At 42.6% G+C, this 24377-nt stretch overlaps 2 protein-coding genes across 5 annotated transcripts in view; one reads left to right on the top strand and one right to left on the bottom strand.

Moving 5' to 3' along the window:
- PIGF (phosphatidylinositol glycan anchor biosynthesis class F) overlaps positions 1-10776 on the top strand; it is a 39155-nt gene extending 28379 nt beyond the window's left edge. For all 3 annotated transcript variants that reach the window (XM_073628493.1, XM_073628494.1, XM_073628491.1), the window contains one exon: positions 10453-10776. In XM_073628493.1, the coding sequence (XP_073484594.1) occupies positions 10453-10566 (114 nt within the window). In that variant the 3' untranslated portion in view covers positions 10567-10776. The remainder of the gene's footprint in view (positions 1-10452) is intronic.
- The window catches only part of RHOQ (ras homolog family member Q), a 71928-nt gene that overhangs the window by 4945 nt on the left and 42606 nt on the right, over positions 1-24377 (bottom strand). Inside the window, exons 3-5 of one of the 2 annotated variants that reach the window (XR_012244028.1) lie at positions 20804-20968; positions 18385-18480; positions 10406-11002 (exon numbers count right to left, since the gene is read on the bottom strand). Coding sequence is in view for 1 of the 2 variants with exons in the window: in XM_073628495.1 (XP_073484596.1) it covers positions 10847-11002; positions 18385-18480; positions 20804-20968 (417 nt within the window). In the remaining variant the exon portion in view is untranslated. The remainder of the gene's footprint in view (positions 1-10405; positions 11003-18384; positions 18481-20803; positions 20969-24377) is intronic. The other variant, XM_073628495.1, reaches the window with a different exon arrangement.

Genomic DNA, 24377 nt, shown 5'->3' with positions numbered 1-24377 from the left:
ACCACGGTTCCTCTGCCAGCTAAACCTCCCAACCACACAGAGGCTGGCTTTGCATTCCAGACTGGATGGTGATAGAATAGAATGGTCTGGCTCTGTCTATCCTGACAATAAACATAACATAGGCGATAGAAAAGCATCAATTTTGTAGGCTGAAAAAGGATTATGAACATGTAACTTCTCATCTGCCTGTCGCTGTGCGAATATCACTTACTGGTACTGGAAATTACCCATTCACCCACAGAAAGGCTGCCACAGCTGTGATCAGCAGATACTTTTAAGCTACTTTCACACGGATCTGCTGCAAAAACGCATATGGGGTTTTGCTGCAATTTTACCGCATTTGCTGTGCGTTTTTCACAGGACATATGTCTCAAAATCCGCCGCTTTATACCACATTTTAAATGGGGACGTGTGTTTTTTTTGTTTCGTTTCGTTTTTTACTGCACCAAAAATGCGGCAAACAGGATTTTTTTTTTTTACAACGGAGGCGCAACGCCCCAGTGTGAACACACATAGAATTTAAACAACTTAAAGACCAGGCCTTTTCTGGATTTTTTTTGTTAAAAAGTTTAAATCATCATTTTTTGCTAGAAAATTACTTAGAACCCCAAAAAATGATGTATATTTTTTTTAGCAGAGACCCTAGAAAATAAAATGGTGATCATTGCAATATTTTATGTCTTTCAAATGCAATAAAAAAAAAAAATCCAAAAACACAATAGTTACCCTTTTTTTTATATTGTGAAGGATGATGTTACGCCGAGGTAAATAGATACCTACCATGTCTATGCTTTAAAATTGCACACGCTTGTTGAATGGCGACAAACTACGATAATAAAATCTCCATAGGGGACGCTTTGAAAATGTTTACAGGTTACCTGTTAAGAGTTAGAGGCGGTATTGCACTTGAATTATTGATATTAATTCTTGTGCTAATGTTCGGCGATACCTCACATGTGTGGTTTGAACACCGTTTACATATGCTTGCGCGACTTACGTATGTGTTTGCTTCTGCGCATGAGCACAAAGGGATGGGGGGATTTTTTTCTTATTTTACTTTTTATTTTTACACTGTCCCTTTATTTTAAAAACTGTGAAAGCAGCCTTAGTTTTGTTTAGATTGGGGAAGATTTCTTCCTGTCACCACCCCAATAAGATTAGAAAATACATTGGGGATGGAAAGTATTCAGACCCCCTCAAATTTTTCACTCTTTGTTATATTGCAATGATTTGCTAAAATCATTTAAGTTCATTTTTTTTCCTCATTAATATACACACAGCACCCCATATTGACAGAAAAATACAGGATTGTTGACATTTTTGCAGATTTATTAAAAAAGAAAAACTGAAATATCACATGGTCTTAAGTATTCAGACCCTTTGCTGTGACTCTCATATTTAACTCAGGTGCTGTCCATTTCTTCTGATCATCCTTAAAGATGGTTCTACACCTTCATTTGAGTCCAGCTGTGTTTGATTATACTGACTGGACTTGATTAGGAAAGCCACACACCTGTCTATATAAGACCTTACAGCTCACAGTGCATGTCAGAGCAAATGAGAATCATGAGGTCAAAGGAACTGCCTGAAGAGCTCAGAGACAGAATTGTGGCAAGGCACAGATCTGGCCAAGGTTACAAAAAAAATTCTGCTGCACTTAAGGTTCCTAAGAGCACAGTAGCCTCCATAATCCTTAAATGGAAGACGTTTGGGATGACCAGAACCCTTCCTAGAGCTGGCCATCCGGCCAAACTGAGCTATCGGGGGAGAAGAGCCTTGGTGAGAGAGGTAAAGAAGAACCCAAAGATCACTGTGGCTGAGCTCCAGAGATGCAGTCGGGAGATGGGAGAAAGTTGTAGAAAGTAAACCATCACTGCAGCCCTCCACCAGTCGGGGCTTTATGGCAGAGTGGCCCGACGGAAGCCTCTCCTCAGTGTAAGACACATGAAAGCCTGCATGGAGTTTGCTAAAAAAAAAAAAACACCCGAAGGACTCCAAGATGGTGAGAAATAAGATTCTCTGGTCTGATGAGACCAAGATAGAACTTTTTGGCCTTAATTCTAAGCGGTATGTGTGGAGAAAAGCAGGCACTGCTCATCACCTGTCCAATAGAGTCCCAACAGTGAAGCATGGTGGTGGCAGCATCATGCTGTGGGGGTGTTTTTCAGCTGCAGGGACAGGACGACTGGTTGCAATCGAGGGAAAGATGAATGCGGCCAAGTACAGGGATATCCTGGACGAAAACTTTCTCCAGAGTGCTCAGGACCTCAGACTGGGATGAAGGTTTACCTTCCAACAAGACAATGACCTAAGCTCACCGCTAAAATAACGAAGGAGTGGCGTCACAACAACTCCGTGACTGTTCTTGAACGGCCCAGCCAGAGCCCTGACTTAAACCCAATTGAGCATCTCTGGAGAGACCTAAAAATGGCCGTCCACCAACGTTTACCATCCAACCTGACAGAACTGGAGAGGATCTGCAAGGAGGAATGGCAGAGGATCCCCAAATCCAGGTGTGAAAAATTTGTTGCATCTTTCCCAAAAAGACTCATGGCTGTATTAGATCAAAAGGGTGCTTCTACTAAATACCGAGCAAAGGGTCTGAATACTTAGGACCATGTGATATTTCAGTTTTTCTTTTTTATTAAATCTGCAAAAATGTCAACAATTCTGTGTTTTTCTGTCAATATGGGGTGCTGTGTGTACATCAATGAGGAAAAAAATGAACTTAAATGATTTTAGCAAATGGCTGCAATATAACAAAGAGTGAAAAATGTAAGGGGGTCTGAATACTTTCCGTCCCCACTGTATATAGAAGCTTTTATATGCACCCATATTCTTTAAACTGCAGAGTGTCTGCCACTCAGCAAAAACAGTAAGAAGACAGCTCTGGAAGAAACCCATAAAGATCAAATCTCTGAGTAAGGAAACTAGGGCATGGTGTATTCAGCCTCATTAAGTGCCTGTCAATGCCCCCCCCCCCCCCCCCCCCCGTGTTCTGCTGAGCCCCGGGGCTGGGTAATGTGCTATAGTCCATAAAGTAAGAGTAAGGTGCTACAACCCTATAGAGTGAAAAAGTCCTCTAGAGCTGTAGGGTGCAGGATAAGCAGTCGCACAGCTTTAAACACAATTGTAGAGGAAGACTATCTGCAACTCCGTACATGCTCTTACAGGATTCAAGTTTAATAGTTCTCCATATAAGGCTCAGTTCACACTACCCTGCAATCTGCGGGCTAGATGCAGGTATAGGAATCGCACCTGCAACCACCCACAGCCGAATCTCGCTGCCCTTACGAGACACGTGGTGCTGCCATTCATTCTGAATGGCACCCCCATGCACCTCAGCCTGCAGCACGTTTGCAGGTGCGGGGACTGCAGGGAAATCCCATGGTCAAAAAGACCACGCAGTTTCCTTACTGCCGCAATTTTTAAAAGGTGCATGCACGTCTTTTTATTTTTCTGTGGGAAACACGGGCACAGCAGCCCATTCAAATGAATGAGCTGCCGTGCCCGAGCAAATGCGCGCCACACGGCCAGCAATAGTGTGAATCTAGACTTGTAGACACAACAACGGTACAGCAGATGTTGACGCGTTTCAGCCTTGTTGTGGTACTATGTAACTGTTTTACACTCACCATCAAGCCTGAGGCATTGTTTATCCCCACTGGGACATTTTACGACTTCCACTGGCCACAGTCTGCTTCCCCCCCCCCCCCCCCCCCCAGTCTAAAGGACAGTAGACTGGCCCTTCCTTTGGAAAGTTTGGAGACCCCTGTTCTATATGAATGTTTTGTCAATCCACTTTATAGTGATCTCTGAGTGGGCTAAACTACACAACTAATTGTACACCGTTTGTGCTTTTATAATTCCCACCTGCACATTTCACAAGTGACATTGTCAGCTGCTGTGTTTACCAAGATAAATGATGGGAGGAAGGAGTCCCTTTAGGAGGACCTTCTAGATCTAAGACACATAGTCTCTGGTACCACATCCTTGAGAAATTGTGTACAAACCCCCCCCCCCCCTAACTAAAGAATAGAGGACTTTAAAGGTACCACGTATATATATAAAAAGTCAATATTTTATTCTACAAAATGTTAAAAAGACAGAAGTACTATATGTCAACATTGCAAGTACATAGGATTGTATTGTATGTCATTACTCATCATCCCCGCCAGACTTGTAACTTCAAGCAATCCACAGAAGTTACAGCAAGAAATCCATCACCCAAGTCTGGCGGGGATGATGAGTAATGATATACAGTAAAACCTTGGATTGCGAGCATAATTCGTTCCAGACACATGCTTGTAATCCAAAGCACTTGTATATCAAAGCAAATTTTCCCATAAGAAATAATGGAAACTCAAATGATTTGTTCCACAACCATTTATTCATAAGTCCTTCAGTTTATAGTCAATATAAAAAGATTATAGCAATGTGACCAGGTTGTGTAACCATAACATGTCCATCCACAAATGGAAGCCTCCACAAGGGGATTAGAAGAAAAATCCAGCAGGAGCTCCAGAGTATAAAAGAGAAGAGAGGCGCCTCTAAGTGTAGCAAATATGGTTACATTTAATGAAAGTACAACATTTAGCAACTTACATAGTTGATGAATAAAAGAGGTACATCTAAGTATGCAGACATCCGGGGTAAAGCTGTCCACATAGACCATCCTCCTCACCGCCGGCTCTCACCGCTGTCAGTCTGCAATCATGACCGGGAAGACTACCCTGCAGTAGAGTGATCTGAAAGCGAGGCTTGAAGCGTTCGTGGAGCGCAGTATGGAAGGGATGATGTCGATGGCGGTGTGGAGGGCGGTCTATGTGGACAGCTTTACCCTGGATGCTGCATACTTAGATGTTCCTGTTTTAATCATCAACCATGTGAGTTGCTAAATGTTGTACCTTCATTAAATGTAACCATATTGCTACACTTAGAGGGGCCTCTCTTCTCTTTTATACTCAGTTGTGACATGACGCTACTTGTATATCAAGTCAAAATCTCTTTAAAAATGTTGCTTGTCTTGCAAAACGCTCTCAAACAAAGGTTTTACTGTACAGTACAATCCCATGTACTTGCAATGTTGACATATTGTACTTCTGTCTTTCTAATGTCATATATGTTTTTTTTAACATTTTGTAGAATAAATTATTGACTTTATATATACATGGTACCTTTTCAAAGTCCTCTATTCTTTAGGTAGGGTTTTTTTTGTACTGTGCTTACCAGTTGTGGACTGAAGTGGTAACCCCCCCCCCCCCCAAATTGATATTATTCATTTATCCTACATAATAGGTGTAATATAGAATAACTCAACAATGAAACAAGGACCAGTAACACAGAGATATTAGATTCAACATGCTGGCTTCCACCCAAAACTGGAATAACACTTTTGGCCCTTTAGCTCCATGTCTAGAGACTAAAAGGATAGAAAGCGCTTATCAGGTAATATTGGGGGTTATTGTTTCACAAAAGCTACAGCATCTCCTATGGCTTAATGCTGGTCCACAGTATAAAATAGGACATACAGTTATTGTAGTTGTTACCAGCTGGGTAAGGGTTTGTGTACACAGGCTTTTGTTTTGCATCTGTGCCACTTTTCTTGCCCATAGAAATCAATTTAAAAGAAGCAGCTACAGTAGATGTAACACTAAACTAAGCAAAAGGAAAAGCAAAGTATCTAAAAAATGTCTTTAGGCATAAAGCATCTGACTTGCTTCTGAATTATGCCACTGTCCATGAATACTAAAGCAGCTCATAACATTGGCAAACATGCACAAAAGTTTTCACAAAAGTAAAGTTAGCTGAAACGTATCCCTTGTTAGGAAATTACAGTGGATGCTGGGGCAAGGTTCACTACTGTGTAAGAATGTTGCTAAACTAGGCAGAAGAATCTATCTGGTGGTATAAAATCAGCGATATAGCTATGCAGAGGAGCCCATGTTTGCATTTGGCGGGTGTAATGCAAGTTGGCTTAATTACACTATTAGTCTAAGGCCCCTTTCACACGATACTGACAGGCGGACCTGAACGGGCGATCCATGTTAGCCTATGGAGCGTCGGATGTCAGCGGAGACATGTCCGCTGACATCCGACCCCGTCCGATCCGCTAAAAGCAGACGGATGGCTCTACGTCCAGATCCGTCGCTGGCGGATCGGATCGGGTGAGATCTGACGAAAATGGACACGCTGTCCGTTTTCGTCCGATCCCTCCATAGGCGGCAGCGGCGCCTGACAAGCCCCTCCCCGCTCAGTGAGCAGAGAGGGACCTGTCATCCGCCAGCTCAGCGGAGATCAACGGACAGATCTCCCGCTGAGCCGGCGGACCGAGGCGGGCTCCGTAGAAACGGAGTCCGCCTCATGTGAAAGGGGCCTAAGAGCTGGTGGGGGGGAAATCAGGAACATGTGCCATTTGTTCCATTTCAGCAGGTGTAGCAGACCTTTCAAATGGTTTCAAGATGAGAAAACTCGATCTGCTTATAAATACTTAAATCAGTGACAGGTTTAGGCCTGATTCACACCTATGCCTTTTTAGCGCTTTTTGCATTTACCAAATTTGCACCACAGTCCATTTAACATGGTTTCCTATGGAACACGTTCTGTAGTGCAAATCTGCAAAATGCAAAAAGCACTGAAAATGCATAGGTGTGAATCAGACCTTATGGAGATTCAAGCATTTAAATATTGGTAACAATTAGTTGAGCCTTGAGTCCCGGTTTACACTGGTGCGATGCGGGGAAACCCTGCGATTTCAGTGCCGGCTCCCGCGTCGTACCTGAATCGCATACTGGTTCACACTGACATCTGTGAACCGCTGGGGGTGTCAATGTACACTTAATGACACCCCCCCAGATCAGTTCGCAGATCACAGTGCGATCTGTCAAATGGTGTAGGAATCGTGTCGCATAGGCGTGAACAGTCATGCGATCCAATTCCAGTGCGGACCAAAAAAAAAGGGTCCTGCACCATTTTGGTCTGAATTCAATGCGATGCGATTTCAGCCATACAGTTTGTGTGGCTGATTTTGCATTGCATGTGATCTGCACAGCAATGCGGTGTAAATCGCATGCAATGTCTGTAATCGCACAAGTGTGAACCCAACCTGAGGCTCCATGCACACTGGCTTTAAAAACATTGCTTCTACAGGAGTTTTGTGTTCTGCCTGTAGATGGAGCTCAATGTTATCCTATGTGTCCATGCACATTAGAATGATTACAGGCATATTTTGAGGCAGAAAAGGCAGGGAAAAAAAACCTTCTGGTTCGCGTTTCTGATTGGAGCTTTTTGGAAAAAATGCAAAACTCCTAAACTTTGTAAAAAAAAATGCTCTATGTGGATGTTTTTTTCTGCCAAGGGAACTGAAGCTTTTTAAGCCCAGTGTGCACAGAGCCTTAAACTCTGTAGCTGCAGACACTGGAGCAATTACAAACATCACAACAGAAGCAATATACTAATTTAAAGCAGACCTGTCCCCCCCCCCCCCCCTCCTCCCCTTCCCTATAACATAATTGTAAAATAAAATAAAAATGTATGGACTTCCCCCCCCCCCCCCCTAAAGTTCAGGTCTGTCATTCTTGTCCAGGCATGTACCTGGACCCCTCAGGTCACTGAGATCCCTTTTATGGTGTTTTCTGTACCTGTGCAAGGCTCTGCAAACTGCCTTCTGGGATTTTTACATTACTCATCTCAGGGACAGCTCATGGGATCTTGCGCATGTGCAGAAACCGTTCACTGGCAGGACCAATGGCATGTCTGCACCTGTGTGAGCGGTCCTGCGCAGACTTACTGCTGGGATCTGCCAGGTCCCATAAACCTGTCAAAGATCCCTCCAGTGTCTCAGCGCATGCACTGGATATGAATTTCAAGATGGCAGTGCCAGAGAGAAGCAGTGTAGGGAGAACTTCCCCTACAAGCAAGACAACGTTGAACTCAATGGACTGGTAAGTATAGTTCTTTTTTTTTCTTCACCAGTTCCAGTCTGGGCCAATTCCGACATTCCTCTCCTACATGTAAAAATTAGCATTGTTTGCTAGAAAACTAATTAAAACCCCCAAACACTCTATATATATATATATATATATATATATATATATATATATATTTAAAGCAGAAGCTCTAGAGAACAAAATGGTGGGTGTTGCATATTTTTATGTCACACGAAATTGGCGCAGCGGTTTTTCAAAAGCAAATTTTCTGGCATAAATACACTTTAATGAATTTGTGACAGCTCCTCTTTTTGGACAGATCTAAGGTCTATTAGACCAGTGGTCATTAACCCTGTCCTCAGGGCCCACTAACAGGCCAGGTTTTATGTATTACCTTGGGGAGATGCAGACTAGAATACTGCAAATCACTGAGCAGCAAATGCTATCACCTCTGATGTATTTCAGTTATCTTGCAAACCTGGCCTGTTAGTGGGCCCTGAGGACAGGGTTGATGACCACTGTATTAGACTACAAATCGCTACCCTGCCCTCCAAAGCATCTGATCAAATCGAGATCAGTTTGATCAGAGGCTGTCACAAGCCGATAACGGCTTGTTTACATGAGAACAAAAACCAAAAGTGACTAAATCCTCGTTGCTCTCGGTTTGATGTCACACAATGGGAGGAACAACATCAGTTGTTCTCACTGTGTTCCCGGGGGCTGGGGGTGGAGGGACCCCCTTGGCTCTATTAAAAAAAAAAAAAAAACTGGGATCCTGGTTGTTGCCAACTTAGGCTGTTTATAAATAGTTTCTAAGAAAATGATGATCATCATCAGTGCTTCTGTTTACGTGGAAGTATTACTCCACAGTGCCTCCAGCTACAGAGGTCAGTGAGTACTTGTTTTAAAGTTCATTTACTGCATGTAAAAAAATATTGAAATGCTTAAATGTGCCTGGCTTGGCTACAGGTTTAATTTAGGTAGCAATTTACAAGTCTTTAAAATCATGTAATAAGTTTGGTTTTTTTAGATCAAATTAGATCTTGAAACATTTGTTTACCAGAATCTTCAATATTAGGCCCAATTAACCCTTTAGGACAGGGGTGCTCAACCTGTGCCCAATGAAAGAAAGATTGAACTCTTTGGCCTGAATGGCAAGCATCATCTCTGGAGGAAACCAGGCACATGTGGCCCTCGACCTCACCAGGGAAGGGCATGCCCATGCTCTGAATAGTGGGTCGTGAAGCCCAGATCACGATCCAAGGGTTGCCAACCGCCATTCCAGAGCATCTGAGTGCATGGAGCCAGTGCCAGCACCGGAGACAGCAAGTGGCCATGGAAGGAGCAGGAGCTGCATAAGCTAATGCTTCTTCTGTAGCGCCGGCTTCTGTCCCAGGCAGAGCAATACCAAGTGCACTTCACCTGGGACCTTCCTAGCAGCCAGCCTGAAGAAGGTCCCAGTGCACCTGCAACTTTCGTGTGGGTTAGCTACACTGAGCCGCAGACTTCTATTATATCCTGCAGGTTGGGTGTGCTTTCAGAAAGTGCAGCACACCTGTAAGACATTAATAGAAGTATATGGCAAATTGCAGATAACCTGCAGAAAAGCTGCAGCACATCAGTGTAAAAACAGCCTTTTAGGGGGGCTGAGGATAGTAAGTGCTCATTTACATTTGCGGTTCGGGGTGTTAAAATCTCATAGTTCATTGTGGCCTGCGACCAGTTATCAAATCACTTAGGCCCCTTTCACACTTGTGCGACTTGGGACTACAAAGTTGCATGACAAGTCGTATCTCATGATTTCCAATGAATACCATTCATATATGTGCAACTTCAAGTCGCACCGACTTCAAGGTAGTCCCTGTACTACTTTGATGCAAGTTGAGGTCCACAGAGCTGAAGTTTACACAGGCATTCCCTGAAAGCGCTGTAAAAATTGCGCGACTTTCAAGTCGCGGCAGTGTGAAAGGGGCCTTAAGTGGCCCTCGCTCTTAAAAAAGATTGAGCATCCCTGCTTTAGAAATACTACGTCAACTAACAAAATAACATATTGTGTGCTGCAGATTTTCATTAATCAGCACCCGGAACTAATGGTACCATCTCCCTAGGACTCCATATCAAGTAACTTGCCATGAAGTTCTTTATAGGAAATAAAACATTTACTGACCCCAGATCAAAGTGATGTATCTGTCTGAAAAATTGAAATGTGTATGCCATTTTTTTTTTTATATATAAAGCATTGTATATTTTAATGAACACTCTTGCTGTATAAACATAATGCAGGGGGCAGATAAGTGCATTAAACAGGGAAAAAAATAAACCTCTTTGTTTAGTACTTTAAGCATTTTTCCATGTTCACAATAATAACTTAGATCTTTTTATATCTGTGGCAAGATAACAAAAAAAAAAAAAAACCAGGCCCAGTGATACAGAGCTATCCTGTAGATACAGTCATTACATCTGTATGACATGCCTACCATTGTGCTAATTGGTGACCATACTTGTTCTGTGTGTCTTCCTTTAGGTGTGGCCCATCTCTTGCTCTCTGGGTGCCAGTTTTGGTTACGCTATCAGCCTCCTCTTGGCACCCTTCTGGATTTACTGGAACCGGAAACAACTGACATACAAACGAAGATAGCAGGGACGGGCGGATGATGAGAGCTTCTGTGCAATGAAACTCAGGCCACCTTATCAAGTTCTGTCCCCATAAGAGACACTTGTAACCTCTATAGAAATATTACCCTGAGAAATGGCATCTTTCAGAACATCGCTGAACAATCATGTCCTCGTCGTGTTGCCGTCAAACGTTATGTTTGCAAAAGCAGGTCAATAAAATATTTTTTGTGCAGCTGCGGTACAAGCGTTGTGTGCGTTGGACTCGTACCGTGTGTGGGGGTTGCACGAGGCACATCCTTGCCTCACGTGATCAGACAGCAGTTTATACACCTCGAGCCCAGTCTCTTCTTCATGGGGTTTTTCTTTGGCGTAAGAATAGCTATAATGGATTCATCAAAGACGGCCTTCAAACCTTTCTGTGTCAGAGCCGAACACTCGACGTAGCAGCACGCCCCGATCTGTCAACAGGAGAAATAGGTGCTTAGAGACTGAAGTTGCCAAATTACTTAAAGCAGTAGTAAATGTAACAAAGACTTACCTTAAAACTAAGCGCTCCAGCGGTGCATTGTAACCGCTGCAGAGGCTTCCATCTTCACCTGGTCTTCCTTCCGGGTTCATGGGGCCACGGCCGCAGCCGTGTGAATGACCAAGCCGCGATTACTCCCGTGCATGCATGCGGGTCCACGGCACACAGCTCTGAGGGAACGGCACAAGTATGCTGTTACTTCAGAGCGCATGCTCCGGTGACGTTGCCAGCTGCTGCTCACTGGAATATCTCCTAAACCAGGGATATGTAATTAGCGGACCTCCAGCTGTTGCAGAACTACAAGTCCCATGAGGCATAGCAAGACTCTGACAGCCACAAGCATGACACCCAGAGGCAGAGGCATGATGGGACTTGTAGTTTTGCAACAGCTGGAGGTCTGCTAATTGCATATCCCTGTCCTAAACGATGCATGTTTAGGAAATATTCATTTTACCTACAGGTAAGCTTACCTGTAGGTAAAAAATAAAGTTTAGGAGTTTGCTACCACTTTAAGGGATAATAATAATAAAAAAAAAAAAATAAGCAGAAGAGGGCGCCACCACCTAAATGTAGACTATTTATACAATCAGCATTAAAAGTGAAATGCATTCACTGCATAATTAGGAAGGTCAGCATATCGTAAATACAAGATGGAACCATCTATGGAGCAGCTCTAGTTAGAAGGATCAATGTCAAACTGGAACCCAAGTACCCTCAGATGCATCCTTGACAAAGAACGGTGATTTCAATTTGAAACCTGTTGGATTTGAGTCCAGAAGTGACCTCACTCAGCCCATAGAGGGTTAACTCTGCATTTGAGGGCGGTTGATGGCTATCCTTCTCCCTGACACCAGCAGCTTCCCTGCACAGCTCTGCATTTACCAGCCGCCTTCCTGCCGACCTCTGCTGACTAGAGCTGCTTCGTAGATGGTTCCATCTTGGATTTACGATACGCTGACCTTCCTAATTAAGCAGTTTTGCTTTTAACACTTTTTTAAAATAGTCTACACTCAGATGGTTGCGCCCTCTTCTTCTTTTTTTTTTTTTTTTTTTGTATGTCATTAGATATATATAGTGTTTTTTTTCGTGACGTCTAATTAACCTAAACAGTAATAGAAAAGAATAAATGAAAAAAACTGTGGCGCTATCCTAAACAAATTCATTTTTCACCCTTATGCCCCGTACACACGGTCGGATTTTCCAACGGAAAATGTGTGATAGGACCTTGTTGTCGTAAATTCCGACCGTGTGTAGGCTCCATCACACATTTTCCATCGGATTTTCGAACACACAAAGTTTGAGAGCAGGATATAAAATTTTCCGACAACAAAATCCGTTGTCGGAAATTCCGATCGTGTGTACACAAATCCGACGGACAAAGTGCCACGCATGCTCAGAATAAATAAAGAGATGAAAGCTATTGGCCACTGCCCCGTTTATAGTCCCGACGTACGTGTTTTACGTCACCGCGTTTAGAACGATCGGATTTTCCGACAACTTTGTGTGACCGTGTGTATGCAAGACAAGTTTGGGCCAACATCCGTCGGAAAAAATCCTAGGATTTTGTTGTCGGAATGTCCGAACAAAGTCCGACCGTGTGTACGGGGCATTAGAGTGATAATAGAAATTCAAATACACATTGTAACCACCAAGTGACAAGTGAAGAATATACAAAAAGTACACAACAAATGATTACATTGCTACTGAGTGTAAAAAAGGATCCTAAATAAAAAGTCTTTATAATGGTGATGTCATCTTAGTAACTTCCACCACACCAGAGTGCTGAGTGAGCCCCCTCCCTAAAGAAATTCACTCACCGACTCCAATTGCCTACACTCTCATGTAAGGCTTAAGTGCTTTTATACCTCAACAGGAAGGGTCACAACGGCAAACCAAATATCCAAAAATGTGTGCAGGAACCGTTCCACATGTAAATGAAAATAGTGCTCCAATAGTGTAAATCGTATAACCAGTTTATTGAAAAACACACACACTCTTCAATGTTTAAGCTCACAATTTCCAAATTCAAAATAGCAGAGTAAAACTTCCACAGCAAACTAAACTCCGCAGCACAGCACAGCAAACAGTAGGATACCACAGTGAAGGGTTGCGGTCACGGCAGACCCGAGGTAAGCCACCCCAGGGGCGTGGCTGTAGGATGGTGTTCACCAATGACGAGTGACGCTTTCTAGCTGCACCAGGGAGTGGAGATTTGTCAGAGAGGCTGGCCATCGAGGAGTAGGTGAGATTAGCGATCTGACGACCTGCTTACCTCGGGTCCGCCGTGACTGCAACCCTTCACTGTGGTATCCTACTGTTTGCTGTGTTACTAAGAAGACATCACCATTATAAAGACTTTTTATTTAGGATCCTTTTTTACACTCAGTAGCAATGTAATCATTTGTTGTGTACTTTTTGTATATTCTTCACTTGGTTACAATGTGTATTTGAATTTTTATTATCACTCTAAGGGTGAAAAATTAATTTGTTTAGGATAGCGCCACTGTTTTTTTCATTTATTCTTTTCTATTACTGTTTAGGTTAATTACACGTCACGAAAAAAACACTATATATATATATATATATATATATATATATATTTTCAACATCTAAAATTAATTATTGTATTCCTGGGCGCAGTGGTGGTAAACGAAGTAAAGGGGGGCAGTGATACTTTGAATACCAACCTTGGTGTTATGTCATTAGATAATTCAAGACCTGGTCCAGAGAAGCAGCTCTGTATTTACCTGCTGACTAAGGCTGCTCCATATACGTTTCCATCTTGGATTTACAATATGCTGACCTTCCTAATTATGTAGTGAGTGCATTTTTGCATTTAAATATTAGTTTTATAAACAGTCTACACTCAGAAGGTGGTGTCCTCTTCTGCTTATTATTAGTATGTCATTAGGCAACTCAAGACATGGTCTAGAGGAGCAGCTCTGCATTTACCAGCCTCCTTCTTGCTGACTAGAGCTGCACCATAGATGGTTCCATCTTGGATTTATAATATGCTGACCTTCCTAATTATTATGCAGTGAGTACATTATTGCCTTTAATACTGGTTATAAAAACAGTCTACACTCAGATGGTGGCGTCCTCATCTGCCTATTAACTCAAGACCCGGTCCAGAGGAGCAGCAACCATCTCCAGTGCTTTTTAATATTTTTTTAATGAACTTTAACCCAGTTGCCCCCTTAATATCAGGTCCTATTTGATACCAAATCTCCCATAAGCCCTGTAGCTGTACTATATAATATTTAATCGTTATTAGCAACCAGGCTTGTTTATCAAACTATGCACTTACATTTGCAACTTTCTATAGCCAAAATGTTAGTTTCTGGATAGAGAGAGATTAAAATCCCTGTCAGGTTTTTTTTTTTTTTTTTTTTTGACTGTGCCCCGTTGGGGAGATCTAACTTTACTTCCAGGCCAAAGTTGTTATCAGAACACTGGAAGATTCCCCCTCACCTCCTGTGCTAGTTTTGATTTCCCATTACTTTTTGTCCTGAAAACAACGAGAAGGGATACGGCAAGAAGAACCTGACAGGTGTTGTACCACTTTCTTACTCCAGAGCGAGAGGATGTCACCAGCCCACCAAGGATCTCCAGAACAGGTCCAATGCTTTATTCAGCCATTACATCATTTTAGCAGAAACGTTTCGGAAGCCTGGCAGGACCCCTTCATCAAGTCACGTGGCTAGGGAACCGCAACATCACTTTTCTAGCCCCATGGCCTGCTGAACAAATGGATCTCAAGCTAATGGCTGCTGCAGCCATCAGCTTGTGATTTAACAGTTCACTCTTTAGACGTACTATGTACGTCCGAAGAGCTGAACTAGTTAAAAATGCTAGCTGCCTGGCAGTCATGGTGACCCTCTTTTACTTCTATTCAGTGACCTGGAAAAAAGTAGGCAGATAAGGACCTCTGATTACACTCCAACTTCACTGGGTTTGTACCTGTTTTGGGCTCACTGAAAAGCACAGAGGTCAGAGGGTTAGTATGACTAGCATGTTCAGAAGGAGGTCAGCAATCACAGCCCCATATTTGTCTCATCAATCAAAAGATTCGGTATTGCTAATGAAGAATAAAACATCCAAGGCTTTCTTTATATATATATAAAAAAAAAAAAACACTCTACATGTGCAAAAAAAAAGGCAAAATTATATAAACTGCTCATTTCTGCTCAGTAGACTTGAAGGAACGGCCCCTGTCACAGACAGAAGTTCAGAGACGAGAACTATATTTTCGAACAGTAAAGTTAAATTGCCCAGAAAAAAAGATGACGAGAACATACATTGTCCTTGAAATGGGACCACTTTGCACAATTTCTCTTCCTGTTCAGTAGGCAAGAAAAGAAAATTGCAAGCTTTGGATCTCATCGCTGCTGTACGGATTATTGGAGGCTGTACATAGAATACAATACAGAAAGGTAACAAGATGTACAAAACATTTGCAGGCTGGATTAGTAACACTTGGACAATAGCGGAGTGCTCTCTTGCCTATAACAACCAATCAGATTCCTGGAGCTGTCTGCAATGACTTGTGTGATCCTTAGCACACAGAATCCCCCGAGTTGCCAGGCGACCTTTGGGGTGGTAGCAAGCCAAAATTTGATGTGAATCACGACGAGCTTTTTGCAGAGGCAGAAAGGACAGGTGGCAGTAGTGCATCTTTACAAATGCGACTTGCTACGCTATATTACCAATAGTATTGGGACGCCTGTCTTTACACGCACATGAACTTTAATGGCATCCCAGTCTTATGCCCTGTACACACAGTTGGATTATCCAATGGAAAATGTGTGATAGGACCTTGTTGTCGGAAATTCCGACCGTGTGTGGGCTCCATCACACATTTTCCATCGGAATTTCCGACACACAAAGTTTGAGAGCTTGCTATAAAATTTTCCGACAACAAAATCCGTTGTCGGAAATTCCGATCATGTGTACACAAATCTGACGTACAAAGTGGCACGCATGCTCAGAATAAATTAAGAGACGAAAGCTATTGGCTACTGCCCCGTTTATAGTCCTGACGTACGTGTTTTACGTCACCACGACAACTTTGTGTGACCGTGTGTATGCAAGACAAGTTTGAGCCAACATCCATTGGAAAAAATCCATGGATTTTGTTGTCGGAATGTCCGATCAATGTCCGACCGTGTGTACGGGGCATTAGTCTGTAGGGTTCAATATTGAGTTGGCCCACCCTTTGCTATAACAGCTTCAACTCTTCTGGGAAGGCCATCCACAAGGTTTAGGATTTTGTCTATGGGAATGATTGACCATTTTCCAAAAGCGCATTTGTGAGGTCAGGCACTGATGTGGACAAGAAGGCCTGGCTCACAGTCTCTGCTCTAATTCATCCCAAAGGTGTTCTGTCGGGTTGAAGCCAGGACTCTGTGCAGGCCAGTCAAGTTCCTCCACCCCAAACTCGCTCATCCATGTCTTTATGGACCTTGCTTTGTGCATTGGTCCAAATAATTTGGTGGGGGGGGGGATTATGGTGTGGGGGTTGTTTTTCAGGGGTTGGGCTTGGCCTCTTAGTTACAGTGAAGGGAACTCTTAAGGCGTCAGCATATCAAGACATTTTGGACAATTTCATGCTCCCAACATTGTGGGAACAGTTTGGGGATGGCCCCTTCTTGTTCCAACATGACTACACACCAGTGCACAAATCAAGGTCCATAAAGACATGGATGAGCGAGTTCGGGGTGAAGGAACTTGACTGGCCTGCACTGAGTCTTGACCTCAACCCGATAGAACACCTTTGGGATTAATTAGGGCGGAGACTGAGAGCCAGGCCTTCTCATCCAACATCCGTGCCTGAACTCACAAATGCTCTTCTGGAAGAATGGTCAAACATTCCCATAGACACACTCCTAAACCTTGTGGACAGCTTTCGCAGAAGAGTTGAAGCTGTTATAGGTGCAAAGGGTGGGCCAATCCAATATTGAACCCTACAGACTAAGGCCCCTTTCACACTGGGGCGGGGGCGGCGTCGGCAGTAAGCGGCGCTATTGTAAGCGGCGCTTTACCGTTGGTATTCGGCCGCTAGCGGGGCAGTTCTACCCCCCGCTAGCGGCCGAGAAAGGGTTAAAAACCTCTGCAAAGCGCCTCTGCAGAGACGCTTTGGCGGCGGTATAGCCGAGCTGTCCCATTGATTTCAATGATTGGGCAGGAGCGGTGAAGGAGCGGTATATAGTCTGCTCCTTCACCGCTCTGAAGATGCTGCTAGCAGGACTTTTTTTCCCGTCCTGCTAGCACACCGCTCCAGTGTGAAAACCCCGAGGGCTTTCACACTGGATACAAAGCTGCGGCACTTTCGGGTCGGTTTGCAGGCGCTATTATTAGCGCAATAGCGCCTGCAAACCGCCCCCAGTGTGAAAGGACCCTAATACTGGGATGCCATTAAAGTACATGTGCATGTAAAGGCAGGCCTTCCAATGCTTTGGGAAATATCATATAATATATATATATATATATATATATATATATATATATATATATATATATATATATATATAGCGCAAGTTCAATAATAATTCACGAGTAAGAAAAACGCAGTAGTTAAGAGAAAAGTTTTTTTTTGGTTATTCATACTTACCTAAGTGGATGCTGCATCTGTCCCCCGCCGCCTCTGTACTGAGAACCGAGCCACCGAACACCAATGGCTCAGTTCTCTCACCTCCCCGAGCGGAGAGATGCTGCCTGTCAGTCACTCTCCTCCACGCTCACTGGAGCGCTGAGCTGGGGAGGGGCGGGGAGCGGCTCACTGAGAGGCTGAGACAGCCATCATTGGACTTCCTATTGGTTGTCCATTGGACCCCGCCAATGGACAACCAATAGGAAGTCCAATGAAGAAAGAAGCATCCAAGAGGTGCTGGGACTCGTGAGCTCATATTAAGTAGTGAAAAGGACAAAAACGTTCGGAGGGCTCACTGGCTCAGATAGGCTGCTCATAACAGAAAAGGCTACCCAACACATCACGCAACCTCAGATTTAGGTGGTTATTTTAGGCATTTCGCTTAGGGGGCTTTTTATACCAGCACAGCGATTACTTTGGGCGGGATGCTATAAGAGGGGTGCTACTTCAGGTGCCAAAGGTTGTGTGCCTACAGGTTCCAATGATAGAAATCCAGCTCTGGAATCAAGCATTCTGATTGGCCGATATGCACAATGGCTCCACTTTGACTTTATTAAACCAACCTCACCTGTCTAGTACAAAACAACAAATACATCTGATATACAATGAAGCCGGGACTACAAAGTACTCCACTCATAACAATCAAAAACAATCCGTCTCTTTACCTCTTTCGCCAACTTATGCCCTTGCTCGCTGGTAATGGGTTTTTCCTTCACATCATTTAGTTTTGCTAGAGTCTTGGGATCATCTCGGAGGTCGATCTGCAAAGCAAAGCATTCAAATTAAATTCTTTTTTTTTTTTTTTGGTCTCTTTTTTTCATAAATCGGAAACAAGAAAAAATCAAATAGAAGAATGAGGAAGCGGTATCACAGAGCGATGGTGCAGAGTATGCCCTCGTGCCCTCTTTGGAGAATCACATATTATAAGACATTTAATGAGAACCAAAACGCAGAACGCTTTTCATCACGGTCAGATAAAATGAGCTGACCCAGATACCTTTACTTCATCTGAAAAACTGCTCCGAAGACTTTGAAACTGCATGTTTATAGCGGGGCTGTGTCAAAGAGGCCTTTTTTTTACTGTAAGGATTGGCAGATTCTGAGCTGATTAAGGCAAAGCATCGGACTGATCCAGTGATTTACCCCTTCAGTGCCAGAGACGTTTTTGCACATTTTTTTGCACATTAAAAAATGAATTTAAGGCGTGAAGATTAGTTAAAGGGGTTGTAAACCCTCGTGTTTTTTCGCCTTAATGCATCCTATGCATTAAGGTGAAAAATTCTTAGAGGATTCTAACTGCTCAACAGTCCTGGGTCTTCTTTGTTGTATTTTTCATTTCAAGATGCGCTCTTAATTTTCAGTTGGTGAAAGGTCTGGACTGCAGGCAGGCCAGCTAAGGACCCGGACTCTTCTACAGTGGAACCTCGGATTGTGAGTAACGCGGTTAACGAGCAATTCGCAATACGAGCAATTATTTTTTTTAAATCCTGACTTGGTTTGCGTGTGTTGTCTTGCAAAACGAGCAGGAGTCAAGCTTCTGCGGTGTGCAGTACTGCATTTGGCCAGAGGTGTGGGGGCACTGGTGACACTCGGAGCCGTTTGTAAATACTCTGAAACACTTGGAAATACTCCGTTTCCAAGCCTTTCCGAGTGCATCCGAGCGGTCTCCGAGTCTCTCCAGCGCCCCCCCCACCTCTGGCCACATGCGGTATTGCATACCATAGAAGTCACTGTGGAACTAATTATCTTCGTTTCCATTGACTTCTATGGGGAAACTCGTTTTGATATGCGAGTGCTTTGGATTACAAGCATTCTCCTGGAACGGATTATGCTCATAATCCAAGGTTCCACTGTACTATGAAGCCATGCTGTTGTCATAGATGCACTATGCAGTTTAGCATTGTCCTGCTGAATTATGCAAGGCCTTCCCTGAAAGCTATGTCATTTGCATTGCAGGCTCATATGCAAGAAAAATAATAAAAATGTATTAAAATTTAATAAAAATAATAAAAAAAATTTTTAAAAAGTTTTTTTTTCTGCAAATGTGGGTGCATTTTTTATTTTTTTTTTGCAAAAGATGGACTTAACCTATAATGCGTCGCTAACATTGCAATGGTGGGGAAAGGCATAAACACGACATGGCCCCTGCTGACAGCCAATAATCTTAAAGCAAGGTGGGTATCACATAAAAGTATTCTGAGTAGGGATGCAACGATACCAATTTTTTTTACAATGAGTATGAGTACCGATATTTTTTTTTAGTACTCGCCGATACCAAATACCGATACCTACCGCAACTGTTTTGTTTTCACTTCAGCTATCAGCAATGGTACAAAGCATTGAAAAGTTATTTACATATTTTTTTTTTTACATTTTGCGCTTTTTCAATGTGAAATGTGTAAATATATGTTAATATATATATGTAAAAATATTCACTAACAAAGCAAAGAAAAAAAAAGTTTTCATAGTTTATCGTTTATAATATAGACGTGAACAAAAAAACAAAAAAGCAGGAAAATAATAATTAAATGGAGGAGAATAGGGAGTTAATTAAGGCTGATTAGAGTAAATTAAGGGTAATAAGGAGTTAAACAGAGGAACATTTGTTCATCCCTTTGATCTGCAGATGAAGAAACAGAAAGATACAAAAAGAAACAATGTTTCTATTAAACTTAGTGTTTCAGGGGCATGAGCAATGTTGTTAATAAACATTGCTGGCTGATTTTTATTTTTTTTTGACAGCTCCAATTACCAGACTTCTTTAATACTTCAGCTGTCAACAGGGGAGACCCACTGACAGCTCAAAGAACTGAGCCTGAAAGTATCGGCTTCAGCTATCGGTGCATTTGCACGAGTACCGATACTTGTGCAAATACTCGGTATCGGCACAGATACTGATACTAGTATTGGTGCAACCCTAATTCTGAGTGTTCGTTTAAGAAGATATGTTGATCTGCATTTTAACAGCTCTCCCACCTTCCATAATGGAGATAAAACCTGCAAACAGGCTGAAAAAAATATCTCTCATTAGAAAGGACAGAAAAAGTTTTGGAACGGAAACAGAGTTCCCCTTTAACACTCTACCTGAGTTCCCACTAGCAGGAAAGGTACGTTTGGTGCGTATTCCTTTAACTCCGGAACCCATTCTTCCTTCACGTTCTGGAAGGAGGCCGGATTCACCACGGAGAAGCAGATGAGGAAAACGTCTGTCATGGGATAAGATAATGGCCTCAACCGATCGTAATCTTCCTGGAAAAAGAAGTCATGATTAATAGTCAGCTGAAATATGGGAGATCATATCACTGTGATGGCATCATACGAAGTTTAATACTTTCTATGCACATCACCCAAAAGTCCAGCTAAGCACAAGTAACAAAAGGGAGCGCCTTGAACGTTTGCCCACCACACGCCACGTGCCCCCGCCACAGGCAATATTCACATCTTACCGAGTTGTATGGTAAAAGCTGAACTCCAGGTAGAAAAAAAAAAAACACACAAATGACTATTCAATCATCAGTTATTCATTCATTAACCCTATCCTGTCCTGCCCCAGTGTCCCTTTAATTGGGTATTTATGCCCCAGAGGAAGACACAATAGACTGCCCCCATCACGTGACCACTGTAGTTGGGAGCGCAGAAAGAGCGCACTCCCTGCACAGAAACCTCAGCTGTTCATGGATTATTATTATTATTATTAACGATTTATATAGCGCCAACAGTTTACGCAGCGCTTTACAATGTAGAGGGGGGACAGTGCAATTACAGTACAATACAGAAGGGACAGGTGAGCCCCGGCTCCTACAGCTTACATTCTAAAGGGAGGGGGTGATGGTACAAAAGGTAATAGATGCGAGGAATGATTTGATGGGGTTGTTATGTGGGTGTGGGATAGGCTTCCCTGAATAAGTGAGTTTTCTTTATTAAATAGACTGTACACTTTTCAAAGTGCACTTGCTCCAGAGCTTAGTAAATGAGCAGAAGCTCTGCTGACCTCCATCATCCAATCATGTGCAAGCAAAAATGCAGTTTTTTTTTTCCTTGCACGTGATTGGGTATTCTTTGCGAAGTGAAGCTTTACTTCATTTACTAAGCTCTGGAGCAACTGCCCTTGCAATGTACACAGACTATTTTTGCCTTTAGTAAATTAACCCCATACACTCACCTGGCCACTTTATTAGGTACACCTGTTGAATTGCTTGGTAACACAAATTGCTAATCAGCCAATCACACGGCAGCACCGCATCAGAATGGGGAAGAAAGTGGCCGGTGATCGTATATTTGCAAATGTGTGTGACTAAACCCCTATGAAGATCAGGAATACTGACTACATAGGAGTCTGCTTACAAACAGTTCTTAGAGAAGCCCCACTTTGTCATGATATGTAGAGCAGCTGAGAGTCCGCTGTTTGACCTTGTAGATGCCAAGATATGGTTCACTTTGCCATAGAACATGCTGCTGTTTTCCTAAAGTGTGCTCTATACTTGGATTGCAGCCAGAAACAACAAATCCCTTAAGAGATATGATCAGAATGTACAAGTGTGGGCAGGTACCTCACCCATAGGCATTGGAGTCCCTGAAGATGGGGGGGGGGGGGACATCTGGGGTACAGAAAAAGGTATGAGAAAAGAGGAAAATTTGGGGCGGAAAAAAGCAATATTTTTACTTTCTGCTATAAAACATATCCAATAAAACAATTTAAAACATCTAATTTCTTCATAAATTTAGACCAATATGTATTCTGCTTCATATTTTTGGTAAATATATCCCAATAAGTGTATATTTATTGGTTTGCGCAAAAGTTATCGCGTCTAATTAAATTAGTAATGGTCAGCAAGACTGATAGTATGGCAAGCAAACTGACACTACCTGACACTTTCTAGGAACCAGTTACACTAATACAGTGATCAGTGCTAAAAATATGCACTGTCACTGTACGAATGACACCGGCTGGGAAGGGGTTAAACATTTAGAGTGATCGATGGGCTATGTGCCTAGCCAGTGTTTATGTGTGCTGCTTTTACTAAGGGAACTGATAGATTTTTCCTTTCCTGCAAAGCAGGGAATGATATCCATCGCATCCCTGCTGTCAGAACGGAGCTCTGCCTTGTTTACATATGTAGAGCTCCATCCTGACTGGCAGGTGCCAGCAGACATATACAGTGATCAGTGCTAAAAATATGCACTGTCACTGTACTAATGACACTGGCTGAAAAGGGGTTAACATCAGGGGCGATGTGTGCCTAAAGCCTCATACATACGATCGGAATTTCCTGCAGACAAAATCTCTGACTTTTGTCCGAAGGTAGTTGGCCAGGAACTTGTCTTGCATACAAACGGCAAGGAATTGTCGGCCAACAACCCAAACGTAGTGACGTACTACGAGCTAATAAAGAGGAAGTTCAATTGTCAGGCGCCACCCTTTGGGCTCCTTCTGCTAATTTCGTGTTAGTAGAAGTTTGGTGAATGTTGATTTGCACTTTTTATTTCGTGCTTTTAAGTTTGTTTCTGAACGGCCGTTCGTCAATCAGACATGTTGTGGAATCGGAGGAGATAACCTGTTATTTATTATTGGCCTTGGAGTTATTGCTTTGACCCAAGTCCAGTCCGGGAACAGGAGGAGGAGGATTTCTTGGACCAAAAATTGGTTGCTTTATTAATCGTGACCAATTATGTCATATGCCTTTGCTGCGGGAGCTCCAAGAGAATAATCCGGATGATTTTCGGAATTATCTCCAGATGACGGACCTCTGCTTTCACCAACTCTTGGCATTGTTAACCCCCCATATATTAAGAAGCAGGACACATGCATGAGACTTTTATTTTATTTTTTGGTTCAATTTTGATTTTGTATATTTTCTATATTTTTGGATGCATAGAATGCACTTTTTAGTTAAGTTCTATTGGCAGATAGCATGTCTAATTTTATTTGTTTTCTTTTTTAATGCACAATAAAAAATTGTGTAGAATAATACTTGGCTATGTGTTTTACTTCAAATGACAGTTTGGGAGTAGACAGTTACATTTAAAAAAATACAATGTAACATTGACAAGGGACACCAACATAGTTGTATCTTTGATCTTAAAAACTACGGGATAATGGTGTTGTGGTAACTTGCCCAAAAAATAAAAAAATAAAAATCATAATAATATTATTCTTGATATCACTAGAAAAAAAAAAAGCCTTTGAAAATTTGTTTGCGATAACTCCATCAGTATCACCAGCAAAGCAGCTTCATTATTATCCCATTAAAGAAGAAGAGAATTGTGCGCTGCATTTCGAGATTTCATAATTTACTACGTCACGAATGTTAATTCTCCATTACGAACGCTAGTTTACAAGACCGACCGCTTCTGCTTCCGAGCATGCGTGTTTGTACTTTGGACTTTTGTCCGATGGACTTGTGTACACAGGATCGGAAAATCTGACAACAGACATTTGTCCGCAGAAAATTTTTAAGCCTGCCATCCATTTGTCCGCGGAAAATCCGACAAACAATTGTCTGATGGAGCGTACAAACGGTCGGATTTTCCGCCAACAGCCTGACATCAAACATTTCCCGGCGGAAAATCCGATTGTGTGTACGAGGCTTAACAGTGCTTGGTTCATTCACTTTTTACTTAGGAAGGTGCCGGTTGTTATTCTCTGCTTTACAGGGTA

Source organism: Aquarana catesbeiana, linkage group LG04 (assembly GCF_042186555.1).
Source record: "Aquarana catesbeiana isolate 2022-GZ linkage group LG04, ASM4218655v1, whole genome shotgun sequence".
In the NCBI taxonomy this organism is placed as follows: Eukaryota; Metazoa; Chordata; class Amphibia; order Anura; family Ranidae; genus Aquarana; species Aquarana catesbeiana.
The sequence above is the reverse complement of the archived record's forward strand: the minus strand, read 5'-3'. Positions and strand labels throughout refer to the sequence as shown.